This window comes from Aristolochia californica, unplaced genomic scaffold (assembly GCF_029961685.1).
Source record: "Aristolochia californica isolate CCGP_79_NKW_82.1479 unplaced genomic scaffold, dmAriCali1.0.hap1 SCAF_2, whole genome shotgun sequence".
Taxonomy (NCBI): domain Eukaryota; kingdom Viridiplantae; phylum Streptophyta; class Magnoliopsida; order Piperales; family Aristolochiaceae; genus Aristolochia; species Aristolochia californica.
The window spans coordinates 40,331,269-40,344,960 of NW_027181881.1; the positions used below are offsets into that span (position 1 = coordinate 40,331,269).

General features: G+C 36.0%; 2 protein-coding genes across 2 annotated transcripts in view; one reads left to right on the plus strand and one right to left on the minus strand.

The window, feature by feature from the left end:
• Positions 1–9,560, minus strand: part of LOC137955064 (uncharacterized) — a 29,590-nt gene extending 20,030 nt beyond the window's left edge. Inside the window, exons 1-2 of the mRNA XM_068801936.1 lie at positions 9,446–9,560; positions 9,007–9,143 (exon numbers count right to left, since the gene is read on the minus strand). Of these exons, the coding sequence (XP_068658037.1) occupies positions 9,007–9,143; positions 9,446–9,560 (252 nt within the window). The remainder of the gene's footprint in view (positions 1–9,006; positions 9,144–9,445) is intronic.
• On the plus strand, positions 9,421–10,933 carry LOC137956296 (aspartyl protease family protein 2). The gene has a single exon (XM_068803734.1). The coding sequence runs from the start codon at positions 9,559–9,561 to the stop codon at positions 10,873–10,875; it is 1,317 nt and encodes a 438-aa protein (XP_068659835.1). The 5' UTR covers positions 9,421–9,558; the 3' UTR covers positions 10,876–10,933.
• Positions 10,934–13,692: the final 2,759 nt, after the last annotated feature.

Genomic DNA, 13,692 nt, shown 5'->3' on the forward strand with positions numbered 1-13,692 from the left:
GGGCTTCAAACTTGTAGAAATTTTAGTGTATATGAGGCGTGCAAATGACTATGAGACTTCTTCTTCTTCTCATGTACCTCCTTCATCTTGATGTCATCCATAGCATCAATCTAATTTTCTAGTTCAATATTCATCATTACGGATTGATCAATTATTCAGTGACAAATTGATTTCTTTTAGCTATTTCTTTTTCACCTTGAGTTGTACTGGTCATCAAATTCCTTTGGTGCTTATAGTAGCTTGAAGCCAAGAGACATGAGTTCACTACATGGTTAGCTTTGAAGAGAGAATATTAGCCAATTTAAGAAAAATAGAGAAAGACTAATGCAGCATTTAATACTTTTATGTCTGTTTTTTAAATGGTTGCTTAGTACGGAGAATATTAACCAAGCTAAGCAAAATATAGAAAGACTAATGTGGAATATCATACTTTTAAATCTGGTTTCATTACTATTTTATGTTTGCCTTCATTGAACTAAATTTCTCTCTTTCTTTGTTCAGTGGCTAAGAACTTTTGTTTTTGTTTCGATCAAGTATAAGCGATCAAATGCAGCATGTTTATGAGTAGATAGCACTAGCATCAAAATCACATGGTTACACTAGCTTATGAGTACTATATTTCCCTTCAGATAAACTTGGAAAATCTCAATGATCAAGAACTATTCCACATTATACACTTACCCTAAACCCTAAATTATACACTTACTTGCATGAGTGAGATGCTCATACTATTTTTTTTTTCTTGTTTCCATTTGGTTATTTCGAATAGATTGATTTTCCTAACCCCAATATATAGGTTCATGGAGGATTATAATACAACTACTTTCCTTTAAAAAAATGTACGAATATTATTTTCAGAATTCAATGAGTATTGGGTTGTAAACTTCATTGATAAGCATCATATTGTATTGTCTGAGGAAATTTTTAGTTAATCTATTATTGTAGGAGCCCAGCATGGTATTGGTAATAGTTTTTATTTAGAAACATTTTTAATTCACACAATTTCAACAAAACAAATCTAAAGCACTTTAAAGTACAATACTTCATTCCTTGTATCTCCAAATTTAATCCACAGTGGAAAGTTGCCATGGATGAAGAGATCCTAGCCATGCATAAAAATTAGGCCTAGGACTTGAGCTCTCTTCAAGCCACCAACAAGGTAGTCGGTTGTAATTAGGTATTTACCCTAAAGTATAATCCAAACGGCATTGTGGCAAGGTAAATAGCAAGGTTAGTTGCTAAGTGTTATACTAAATCTTATGGTATTGATTATGATGAGACATTCTCCCCAGTGGCACAAATGAAGTCAGTTTAAGTTCTTATCTCTCTTACGACTAATTTTAAATAGGCTGTATATCAGTTGGAAGTTAAGAATGTGTTTTTTAATGGTGACCTATTGAGGAGGTCTATATGAGTCAACACCTGATTATATGGTTGAGGGGGAGAAGGTTTGTCGATTAAAAAATGCCTTTTGTGGGCTCACACAATCTCTACAAGCTTGGTGATGAGTTCACCACGGTTGTCACTCACTTGGATTCAAGATGTGTGAGCGTGATCACTCTATATTCACCAAAAATACCACCTAAGGGAATATTCTCATGGATGTATATGTTGATAACATTGTTATTACGGGTAGTGACCATAGAGGTATTCAGCAAGTCAAAAAGGACTTGAACAAAGAGTTCCAAAGAAAAGACTTAAGAGTTTATCAAATACTTAATAGGTATAAAAGTCCTCCAATCCAGTTGTGACATAGTTTGTCACAAAAGAAATATGTTCTTGATCTGTTACAAGAAATAAGAATGCTCAAGTGTAAGCTAGTTGATACACCTATGGAGCTGAAAGTTAAACTTTGTGCTAAAACTCATAGTGATGTTGATGTTGGGTAGTTCCAACAATTAGTTGGAAATTTTATTTATCTGAAGGCAAAGAGACCAGATATATTTTATTTAGTAAGTGTTTTCAATCAATTCATGCATCGACTTCAACATTCTCATCAGATGGCACTGCATAGGATTCTCTAGTACTTAAAGAAAAACCCTGATCAATGGTTATTATTTAAAAGTCATGGACACACTGATATTGAGGTTTTTGCAGATGCAGATTGGGTAGGCACTTCGGATAATAGGAAATCCACCTCCAATTGTTGTAAAACTGTTGGAGGAAATTTATGGAGAAGCAAGAAATAGAATGTAGTGGCAATGTGAAGTGTAGAGACAAAGTACAAGTCTATAGCACATGTAGTAAGTGAGCTATTTAACTTAAATACTTCATGACAGATAACCCTTCACATCACAATCAACCCAATGTTTCATGAAAAAATGAAACATATCAACATAGATTGTCACTTTGTTCTGAGAAGAGCTACAAGCCGGCGTAATATCCATGCAATACATCCCGTCTAAGAATCAACTAGCAAACATCTTTATAAAGGTCATTGTTGCAAAACCTATCCCAAAGACATGTTCCAAGATAGGAATCTTTGATGTTTCCTCACCAACTTCAAGGGGAGTGTTCAAGAAGATAATGACATTATATTTAATTAAGTGAGTGAGTGACATAAGTTGTAATTATATAAAAGTTTAAGTTCTTTCTTTCATTCGCGTATTAGGGTTTCTAGCCTTCACATCTATAATTAAGAAGTAAGGGGGAGGACTCTATTTAAGTGCTCTCAATCTCTCCCTTTCTCATCTTACTTAGCCTCTACTCAGAGTTAGCGTTCTCTTTCTCTCTTCTCTTCTTCTTTTTTCATCTTCTTCTCTCAAAACCTAAACCTTCTAAGCATGCAACCCTATAATCTAACATGAAGCAGAGTACATGTCAATTGCCCTTTGTTGCACCTAAGTTCTTTGGATGTGACAAACCCTTTTGTAATTATAATAAAAGTTTGACTCTATCCCAATCTAGTTTGACTTATTTTTTAATTTAGTGTATCATAGTAGAACAAATCAAATAAAAATTAAGCATCTCTTTCGTAGGGATTATGTAAAAAAAAAAAGCCTAGTTGAAAGGAAATTTGTTACAACTTTGAAAAATGAACTAATATTTTCACAAAATCCTTCCCCTTTGATTTTTTTTCAAAAATTAGGAGCGAACTAGGGTTGATAGACATGCCATTTTAAAAAAATAAGCTTTAAGGGGTGAGCATGAGCATTCAATGTTGGAGAAGGTTCACAAAAAATTCAGAAAGTTGTCATTTAATGGGCATTTAAATTTTAGACATATTGTCAGAAATTTCCCAAACTTACAATTTTGCTAGCATTCAAATGATAAGCTAACCATTCAAATTCTATGAACAATTCAAATTTTTTTATTTTGTCCCACCATTTGAATACTAACCTACTATTTGAATGCCATAAAGAAACATAAATGAAAATTAATTGTGTGGCATTGTGGCATTCAACTATTAGCATTATAAAAGCCCTAAGTGAATGTGATAGGTCATTATTTACTTATCTTCTTTCTGACTGAGAAGTTTTTTTCTCAAAATCCTTCAAATCTTGTTGATTTTGCATCCCCAATACATGGGCAATTGGATGAGTATAAAAAATTAGTCCTCCAACCAAGAGATCTTGTCATACCAAGTCTATAAAATCTCCTTTCAAATTTCTTCAAACTAGGGAACCTCCCAATTAGTACCCATACTACCATCTCCAAATGCCAAAGGTTGGATTAGGATTTAAAAAAAGATCCAAAACTTCTAGAAAACCAATAAAAATTGCTAGGTAAGAATCTGAGAAACTATAGCCATCTTGATGCTTACTTTGAGTATTTATTTTGTATTTGAGATTGGGAAGAGGATATTTTTTGGGGAAATCCCATAAAAAAGAAGCTTATAGAATAGTTTAAAAAGAATTAAACCTTTAATTGACAAGCAAGAAATGATGGTTTTCTATGAGCCTGACACACATTGTAAATGACCTAGTTGTCCAGTGCTTCTACGCCCACATGTGGGAAAGTCATCCCAAACTTTCTTGAGAAAGAACAATCTCCACCCATGACCCTAGGAAAAGCATTGTCATTTCTCAAGTAATAAGCTAGTTGGGATAAAAAAAAAAAGAGGGAAATCCTTTATTTCAAGTAAACTCAAAGACAGTTCTCTTCATTTGATCACAAAATCACTAAAGCAAGTACCTTATGAGGCCAAGACATTTGAAATAGGAAAGTTGTTTCTAGTAGATTGAATGTTGGCCTTCATTATTAGATACACCACAAATGCAAAATATGTCAAGACTATGAGATTGATAGACAAAGTAATATCTACATTCCATTCAGAAAGAAATTAAATTGGATTTGGGTACTTATATACATGATGCCATGTACAACAGTAGAACAAGGAGGGATATATCACTTGTCCATGGGTAGCTCATTACTAACCTCTTCTTGGATAATAATATGTTGGGAGGTTTCAAATTAAGAAAAGTGAAATACTTCATCAATATGAAAGTGCTTCAAGGACTCTGCGGGAGAGAGGGTGAGACCATTGATAGTGAGGAGAGTGAAAAAAAGGAGTGAGAGAGAAGTTGATGTTCCTTACCCCTAGGCGTCTTTTGAGGAGAATAATTTATGTGAATTCCTGAAGATTTACATTGAGATGAGGGCCTTAAGATGTACCATGGAGCAATCTCTTACTTAGAGAATGGGCTCTTGAGAGGAAGGTGGATGCAAACACCATAAGATTGTTATGTATGAGGAAGAGCAGAGAGAGTAGGCATCATTAATAGATTGGATGATAATGATGCTAAGATGGAAGAAGAAAAGCAACTAAAGCAGAAGAAGAGGTAACCAAGAAAAAAGAAGCTAAGAGGGGAAGAGCACATGGATAGGACCTTATTGCTAGGGTTAAAGGACAATGTTGAGTTTGATCCAATCCTTTCAGGCAACTATCACTTCACCCTAGATGAGCAACAGAGCATCACCACTCAGCTCTAGTTGAGGTATCTTCTCTAGAGCATATGCAAAGTGATGATCACCAACATGATCAAGGAACCTAGAAGGCTCCAATAGTTGTTGATGATTAGCTTGGATAGAAGGCACTTACTCCTGGTGTGTCAGTTCATGTTGACAACTCTTTTGTTACTATCAAAAGTAACATCTCTTGTTGAGATTGAAAGGACCCCCTATACTCACACACGATATAATCACTTTAATTAGCGGGTTGGACCACAATCTTGTGCTATCATTGAATGTGGGCATTCCACACCCTTTTGATGAGATGTAGACTCTTACAATCTAGAGGAAACTTTTTTTTGCGCCTTTTAATGAGAAGACATATTTTTTGTTGTCTCTCCACTTTATGCAATTGTTGTCATGATGATATTGTTTTTTAATGACAATATGTTTTTCTTTTGATACGTTATATTCATAATACGCACAAATCAACAATGAAATGGGCATGATTTTGTTTCAATGTCAAGATCCATATATGTATTTTAGTGTTTGTTTGCATATTGGTTATGTCATAAGGTGGAGAATTGGAGATAAAAGAGAATTTAAAATGAGGAGTTGGTGAAATCTAAAGTTTTTATTAAGTTTGATAGAAGGATGAAAAATTGAGGGGGAGGAAATCTTCTGTTTTTTTCTAGAACTCATTGGTCTAAACTAAGGGGAAGTATAGAAGGGATTTATTTTCAAAATCAAAGATGCATATCATCATGCATCATTCCTTAGATTCTAGCTCTTTTTAGGAGTGTTTATCATCATCAAGAAGGAGGGGAATGATAAATAGATGTGGTCTCAAGATCCTCATTAGACCCAATTTTGAAACTTAAGTTAAATTTTATAAATTTTTAAGGAATTTATGGCTCAGAGTAACTAATCACTCAAATGCTCGGGTAATACTTGAGTGTAGAAGTTTAGAAAATCACTTATGTAATAAAGAGTTTGATCGATAGTTGAATGCCCAATAAACAACATTTGAATAACAAAGAAACAAAGAACTTTAAAAAATTACGTGGCGTACGAATTCTAGAGAGGCATCCAAATACTTAAGTAGTTGAATCCAGATCAACATCCAAATCCTCATCGAGTAGAATTTGATTTCCAAAAAACAAAGTTATGGAATTTTTTAAGGACTTGAATTCCGTACCAAAATATGAAAACTCAAATGAAAAAAAATGCTTAGTATATGAATACTTATCATTTGGCATCCAAATGCCAAAGAAACAAAGAGTTGGGGAATTTTTTCAGAAGTCAAATCCTACTCTAGAAGTTGATTGCTTATGAAAAAAACATTAACATCCTATTGAATTTTTGAAAAAAGGAAATAATTCATTGACTTGATTATACCTAAGTACAATAAGCTTCTATTTATAATAAAAAAAATAAGTAGAATCAGATTATAATTAAATTACCCATGTCCCAATTACTTCCAAAGTCAAACACTAAAAATAAAGTCTTAGAACAATTAAACAACTGAACATAAATAGAAAACTAACATAACTAAAACACTTATAATTGAGACTCTTCAATGAGATCTCCTTCCATGAGACTCCTCTTAGACTCCACCATATTAATTCTGGCTTTATGAGACTTGTTACGGTGAAAGCCATGTAAAACTTTTTCATACCTATTCTTTAAAACTTCCCCTTAAGCTAGAGTTTATAACTTCAGTGTGCAATAAATATGATTATTGAACTTTAATCTTGGTCTTTAATCTTTTTTTTGTTGAAAAATTCTTTATATATCCAAATTTTCATCTTTTCTTCTACCCCTTTCTTGAATATTTTGGTCACATAAAAATTAAAAAAATATGTGAAATAAAACACCTCTTTCTTGTATTTCTTCTTCTACTTCTCCCCTCAAATTGGGGACAAAAAAACACATAAAGACCCAACTTGGACAAAATACAATATGGAAGAAGAAAATCACTCCTAGTTGTACGACAACTAGAATATCTCCTTACATATAGATTAGATTGACATGAAAGTTACTCCTGAAACTAGACTTCGATATCTTTTATTCAAATATAATACTTTTTCATGAAATATACTTCTTTTGAGAGAAATAATTTGATAGCTTTCAGATTCTGTAATCTGGCCAAATTGAGTATTCTTTCTTCTTTGACCAGTATAACCATCGATCATGATCGGGCGACTAAGATAGTTGTTTCGCATGTTACGTACCAAATGGCTTTTCGTATTGGACTAGCCGTGTATATATATATATATATATATATATATATATATATATAATTGAATATGGAAATTATAGTATAAAGGTACAAACACCAAGAAAACAATGGGTACCAGGACAAGAAAGGAGAAAAAAGGTAGACTACGAACCTAAACTACTAGAGATGATAAATCAGAAAAGGATCACATTATTACTATGGGTTAACTAAGTCGACTCATAGAAACTGCTCTGATACCATGTTAAATTTCTAAAAAAAAAGAAATAATTCATTAGTTTGTTATAATTTGAGTACAATGAACTTCTATTTATAGTAGAGAAAATAAATAAAATCATATTACAATTAAACTACCCATATCCCAGTTACACCCAAAGTCAAATATTAAAAGATAATTCCTAGAACAATTGGACAATTAACCATAGATAGAGGACTAACATAACTAAAACACCTTTAAATAAGACTTTTTTGTGAGATCTCCTTCCATGAGACTCCTCTTAGACTCCACCATATTAATTCTAACTCTGTGAGACTTCTTGTTTGTGAGAGTCATGTATGACTCTTCCATTATTTAACACATCCAAATACCCAACCACCACCATTGCCTAAGACAAATAGAGGACATAAGCAAGTAATCAATAGTTTAATACCAGTGTAGTTGTTGAATTGTCGTTGGACAAAATTCACTTCAACTTTTAGGCTTTTATCAAGATATGCAGGGCTTCAAAAATTTTCAAGTGACCTTACACTTTGATCAAGAACTCAAGACAAACACTGTTAAGTATTCTTTTATAATTTTGAGCTATTTTTTGGTCAATTTTTGCTAAAGGACAAATTGTAATTTTTCTGGGTTAAATAGCTAGTTTTTTTAACATTAGATCTCTCTCGATTTAAAGGATATTTGCCCCATATTTCATTTTGTCGATTGCTATAGTGATTTTGTGCATTCATAAGCTTTCTAACTCAATTGGAATCAACATGTGCCATTCAAATTTCAATAAGGAAGTCTCATTTGATTTTTCAATTAAAGCTAAAGCTAAGTACATCTATTAAGTTCTTTTGAAATCTATCTTATGCTTGGCTTGATTTTACTAAACGTGTGCTTGAGTATTTTCAATTGTTCTGTTTTGTTCAACATTAACTTTTGGGCCATTGAATTGATTATTTGACTTCAAGTTGAGTTTTTTCTTTTAGCACCCTAATCTCTTGAGTTTTGTTAATTGGAGCTCCTATTGCATTGCTAGTATCACCTAGGTTAGGTGAATTCGATATTGGAATACTAGGTAATTGAGAACATAGCACCAGTGTCCTATTTCAAGTCCGTTCATGCATCTTTTACAGAGGAGGTGAAGTACATTAGTAAAGAGACCTGCACTTGGGCTAGGACACCTTCACATAGATAAAGAGGAGCACGAGAATGAAATCACATTCTCCTTAATTTCCAGTTATCCTAAGAAAGGAGAAAACACAGGAACTAGCTGTCTTGTCCTCGAATAATTCCAAAGCATGAAACAATGGAGGACAGGGAAGGGGGGGTGATAAAGGACGCAGGGTGAGTTTGGTGCGTGCGCTGTAGGGGGGGACGTCGTGCGGCATGTGAGCGCCATTATTGAAGCCTCACTTTTCCAACTTTCCTCCAGCTGGCTCTGCAGGGCATCTCCCCTGCCATTGCTTCCTGCCATACATACTTAGCTTCTCATCCTCCACTTTCCCTCTTCCTGCTTTTTCTTCTCTCCATTTTTGGCCTGGAGACAGCAAACACTCGACAGAGACGGAGACATTCTCGAACAAGTTTGGTTCTCCAGATTGACTGATTGGAGAGGAGTAAATCATCACCTTCACCTTGCTCAAATCATCCGATCATCTGTTCATTTCACCTCTCTGATGAGAGTCATGGCGTCGTCACTCATTCCTGTTTCTTTTGCCAAATTAATGTGGAATAAGGCATCCATGCATCTGCCCCAAACTGCCACGTACAGAAAATATTCATCGTAATCCATTAACGCCTCTTCGTCTTCACCAAATGGGAAAAAGTGAAATTACTTTTTAACAATTTGTAAAGGTAATTGACATTTGACAGACAGGTATATGCTCGATGCTGTAAAGCCAAAAAGGTTCTGTTCCAAATGTTCCTCGCGCGATGAGCCAAATGAAAAGGTAAGGGTAAAATATGAAAAATTCGCATTTGCTCTATGCGGCAGTCAAAATTTACGGTCGCATTGATCTACCCAGGAAAAGTTCGTCGTCACTACATGTGATCCGACCACCCCCACGTTCAAAGTATAAACTATAACCATTTTGAAATTAGTACCACACCTGTCCAGAGGCCGGACACAGCTCTCTCTGGCTTTTTACTGCTTTCATTGGTCTCTTCTCTTTCTTTCCCTGCGCCGGAGAGGGAGGAACTGAAGCTAGTGAGAGGAGAAGCCATGATATTCCCGCTTTCCCTACTCCGTTTCCTTGTCTTTTCTCATTTTCTGTTTCCTTCCGGAGCTCATGGAGTCCCCATATCCGATTACCTCAAGCTCCCTCTCGTCCACAAAGACCCGGTTCTTTCTGCCCGGAAGGCTTTAGCTTCAGATTTCCAGAGGCTGGCAGCGCTGCGTGCTCCCGTTATTTCCGGGGCATCCACCGGTTCCGGCCAGTACTTGGTTGATCTTCGCCTGGGAACACCGCCTCAGAGACTGCAGCTCGTCGCCGATACCGGCAGCGATCTTGTGTGGGTTCGCTGCACCGCATGCCGGGACTGCTCCAAACGCCCAGAAGGAAGCGCATTCCGGGCGAGGCATTCCCGAACGTTCGCGCCGTTCCATTGCTACAACCCCGCGTGCCAACAGGCGCCTGCGCCGCCCGAGTCTTTCGCCTGCAACCGCACTGTCCTCCACAGCACGTGTAGGTACCAGTACACCTACGCAGACGAGTCGTCGACGTCGGGGTTCTTCTCCCACGACACGGTGACCCTGAACGCCAGCTCCGGCAGCCATGTGGAGGTACGGCATCTGGATTTCGGATGCGGATTCAGCGTTTCAGGACCCAGTCTGAGCAGCGCTCGCGGCGTGCTGGGACTCGGCCGCGGACCCATCTCCTTCGCTTCCCAGGTCGGCAAATCCTTCGGAAACAAATTCTCATACTGTCTACTGGATTACACTATATCACCGCCGCCCACCAGCTATCTTCTCATAGGAGACGGGGCCCACCAGAGCTCCAAGCAACTGCGCTTTACTCCGTTACTCACCAACCCTCTGTCACCGACCTTTTATTACATTGGGATCGAAGCCGCCACCGTCGACGGCGTCCCGCTCAAGATCGACTCATCAGTGTGGGCCCTCGACAGCGCCGGTAACGGCGGCACCGTTGTCGATTCCGGGACCACGCTCACCTTCCTCCCGGAGCCAGCTTACCGTCGGATTCTATCGGCATTCAGGAGGCGGGTCAGTCTCCCCAGAACGGTCGCACCGGATCCCAACCTCGAGTTCTGCGTGAACGTCTCATCATCGTTCTCGGCGGCGAGGAGGAGACTGCCGCAGCTGTCGTTTCGGCTGGCGGGTGGGGCGGTGTTCTCGCCGCCGTCGAGTAACTACTTTATAGGCGCGGCAGAGGAGGTCCAGTGCCTGGCCTTGCAGCCTGTGAATTTGGGTTCCGGGTTTTCGATTATCGGGAATCTGATGCAGCAGGGATTCCTGTTCGTGTTCGATGGGGAGGAGTCGAGAGTAGGGTTTTCTCAGACGGGCTGCGCCCTGTCGTGATTAACCATGAGCCTATAATCACATAAAAAGTACACTATAAATCGATCATATTTCTTCTCTTTCGAGCGTGAGCTTATAATCTCAGATCGAAATGCTTGCGACGTGTAATGTGGAATCCAAAGTTGAAGTTTATGTCGTTTCTCAAGTTGTTGGCCGATTATTTTTAGTTGATTTAACATCTTACGTGAACAAAAAGAAAAGAAATGCATAGGAGATTTCGAAGCATACTCCTGGATTTTCTTTTCTTTTGTTAGTGTGGCTAAGATCACATTCTCCTCTTTTTACCATTTTATACATAAGCAAGGAAATAATTTCTTTTGTGTTTAATTATTTCACACATGGAAGAGAAAGTGGAAGTAAATTCCAAGGTGATCTACTTTCCTTGGAGAATGTATTTTTTTTTTTATGCTAGTGTGACCTATAGAAAATACAATAGAATGTAGAGTTTAGTGTTAGTGTAACATTATGACAAGTGTCTCATAGAATTCTTTGTTAAAATAGATTTAGAAAGGATAAAATAACTAAGAAAAGAGGGTGCTCATGCTATTATAAGTCTTTATAAATTATAAATATTTTAATTAGATGACATAAATATGGTATTGACTATAAGTAATTCATCATTGCTTAGTACGATAAGTAATAATAAGAGTCATAAAAATTTTAATCAATACAATTACAAATTATGAAATAATAATATAAGATTGATTTGATCAAACATCACCAATCAAATATATAATAAATTTGTTTAATTAAAATATGTCTTAATAAATTAAATTAAGATTAAAATAATTTTTTTAATCAAACATCAGACGCCAAACTTAGCTTTCGCATAGACGACGTTCATGGGTGGAGGAGGAATGGGGAAGGAGGGCGCTTGAGGGGAAGGGCCCCCACTATTGCCAAATTGAACTCCCGAAGAGGAGGGCTTTCTAGCATCCTCTGGGACTTAAGAAGATGGGGGTGGGAGACGCCCACCCTTGCCTGAAATTTCAGCGTGGAAATTGTTGGCTTGTTGGATTTCTAGAAAAGAGAAAAACACTTCACTGACTTAATGTAATTTTAATACATTGAGCCTCTATTTATAATATAGAAAATAAATATAATACAATTACAATTAAATTACCCTTGTCTCAATTACACCCAAAATTAAACACTAAAAGATAAGTCCTAAAATAATAAAACAACTGAACACAAATAAAATACTAACATAACTTAAAACACTTTTAACTGAGACTCTTCTGTGAGACATCCTCCTCTGAGACTCCACCAAATTAATTCTAGCATTGTGAGACTTCTTACGGTGGGAGTCATGTAAGACTCTTCCATATCTGTTCTTCAACACTCCCCCTCAAGTTGGAGTTTATAACTTCAACCAGCAATGAAAAAAATTATTGGTCTTCAATCTTCATTGGCTAAAAAATTTTCATAGGTGTTAAATCCTCATCATTTGGTCTCCCCCTTTCTTAAATACTTTGGTCACAAAAAAACTACCATAACATGTGGAATAAAATACCTTTTTCTTGTACTTTTTCTATTTCTCCCCTTCAAGTTGGGGAAAAAATGACATAAAGACCTAACTTGGACAAAACACTTTGTGGCAAAAGAAAACCACTCCTAGGCATACGATAAAGCTCCATACACTAGTCAAAATGTTCATAGTCTGCAACACACGGTCAATTTTAAAAGCGTAAAAATGACCCAATTTTAGGGCTTAACAAATAAACTACTCACTTTTTAAGGTAATTCAAACACAAATAACATCTTGGGTGAAGAATAAAAGACTTGACTGTTGGGTACACTCCTCTTTTTATTTAGTGGGTCAAGGCATTGCTCTGAAGTGATGAATAAACTGAAAAAATACTAGAGGAAAACAACTTTAATTAGAAGAGACGACTATGCAACACTTATACTGCCAAATGAATTCTAGAATGTGACCTTTTTTTTTAAACAAAGAGAGAATATAATGGTAGAACTTAATAAATTTGACCAAGTATAACATTTTTTAGTTGACGATACATAAAATACACAACCAAGCAACAAAAACACAAAACTTGAAAACAACATCGAAAAAGGAAATTTTTGCAAACCTTGAACAAGCACATCATGGAGTGATTAATTCTATAAAAATCTCTGATTGGAAGAGAAATTTGGTTAATAAACTAGGTTTCTAGGAGAAAAGGAGGTTCAATTCACACCAATGCATGGAGAGATGATAGGAAAGAAAATAGGAAAAAAAAGAGATTTTTTGTAGAACTGACCTTCTGTATTTCTGTTATCAATATCTCCACAATATAAATCAAAATCATAAACCGTTTGTTGCTTAAGAAACTAGAATCAAAGATATTTAATTTGATATAAAAAACTTCGTTCTTGAATCTTTTATGACCTCTAGTTTCTTCATTCTTTAGCTTGCTGGTTGCCGACTCTAATGCGAATATATCCTTACATATAGATCAAATTGACATGAAATTTTCTCTTTCTAAAACTAGACTTCGATACCTTTTATTCAAGTAAAATTTTATTCATAAACTATACTTATTTTTAGAGAAAGAATTTGATAGGTTTTGGAATATATAATCTAGCCGAACTGAGAACTCTTTCTTCTTTAGCTACCATTACCATTGACTCTTTCAATATTTATATCTACCTCTAGAAAAATAAAATTTGAAAATTAGTTTAATAGGTAAAAAATAGACTTATAGATCTATCATTTGACATATAATTCTCCATATAAAGTCTCATTTTGATAGAATAAATGCCTAAAAAATTGAAGCTTTCTAATGTTACTCGAACTTCTTTTGCAGTATGACCTTTGCT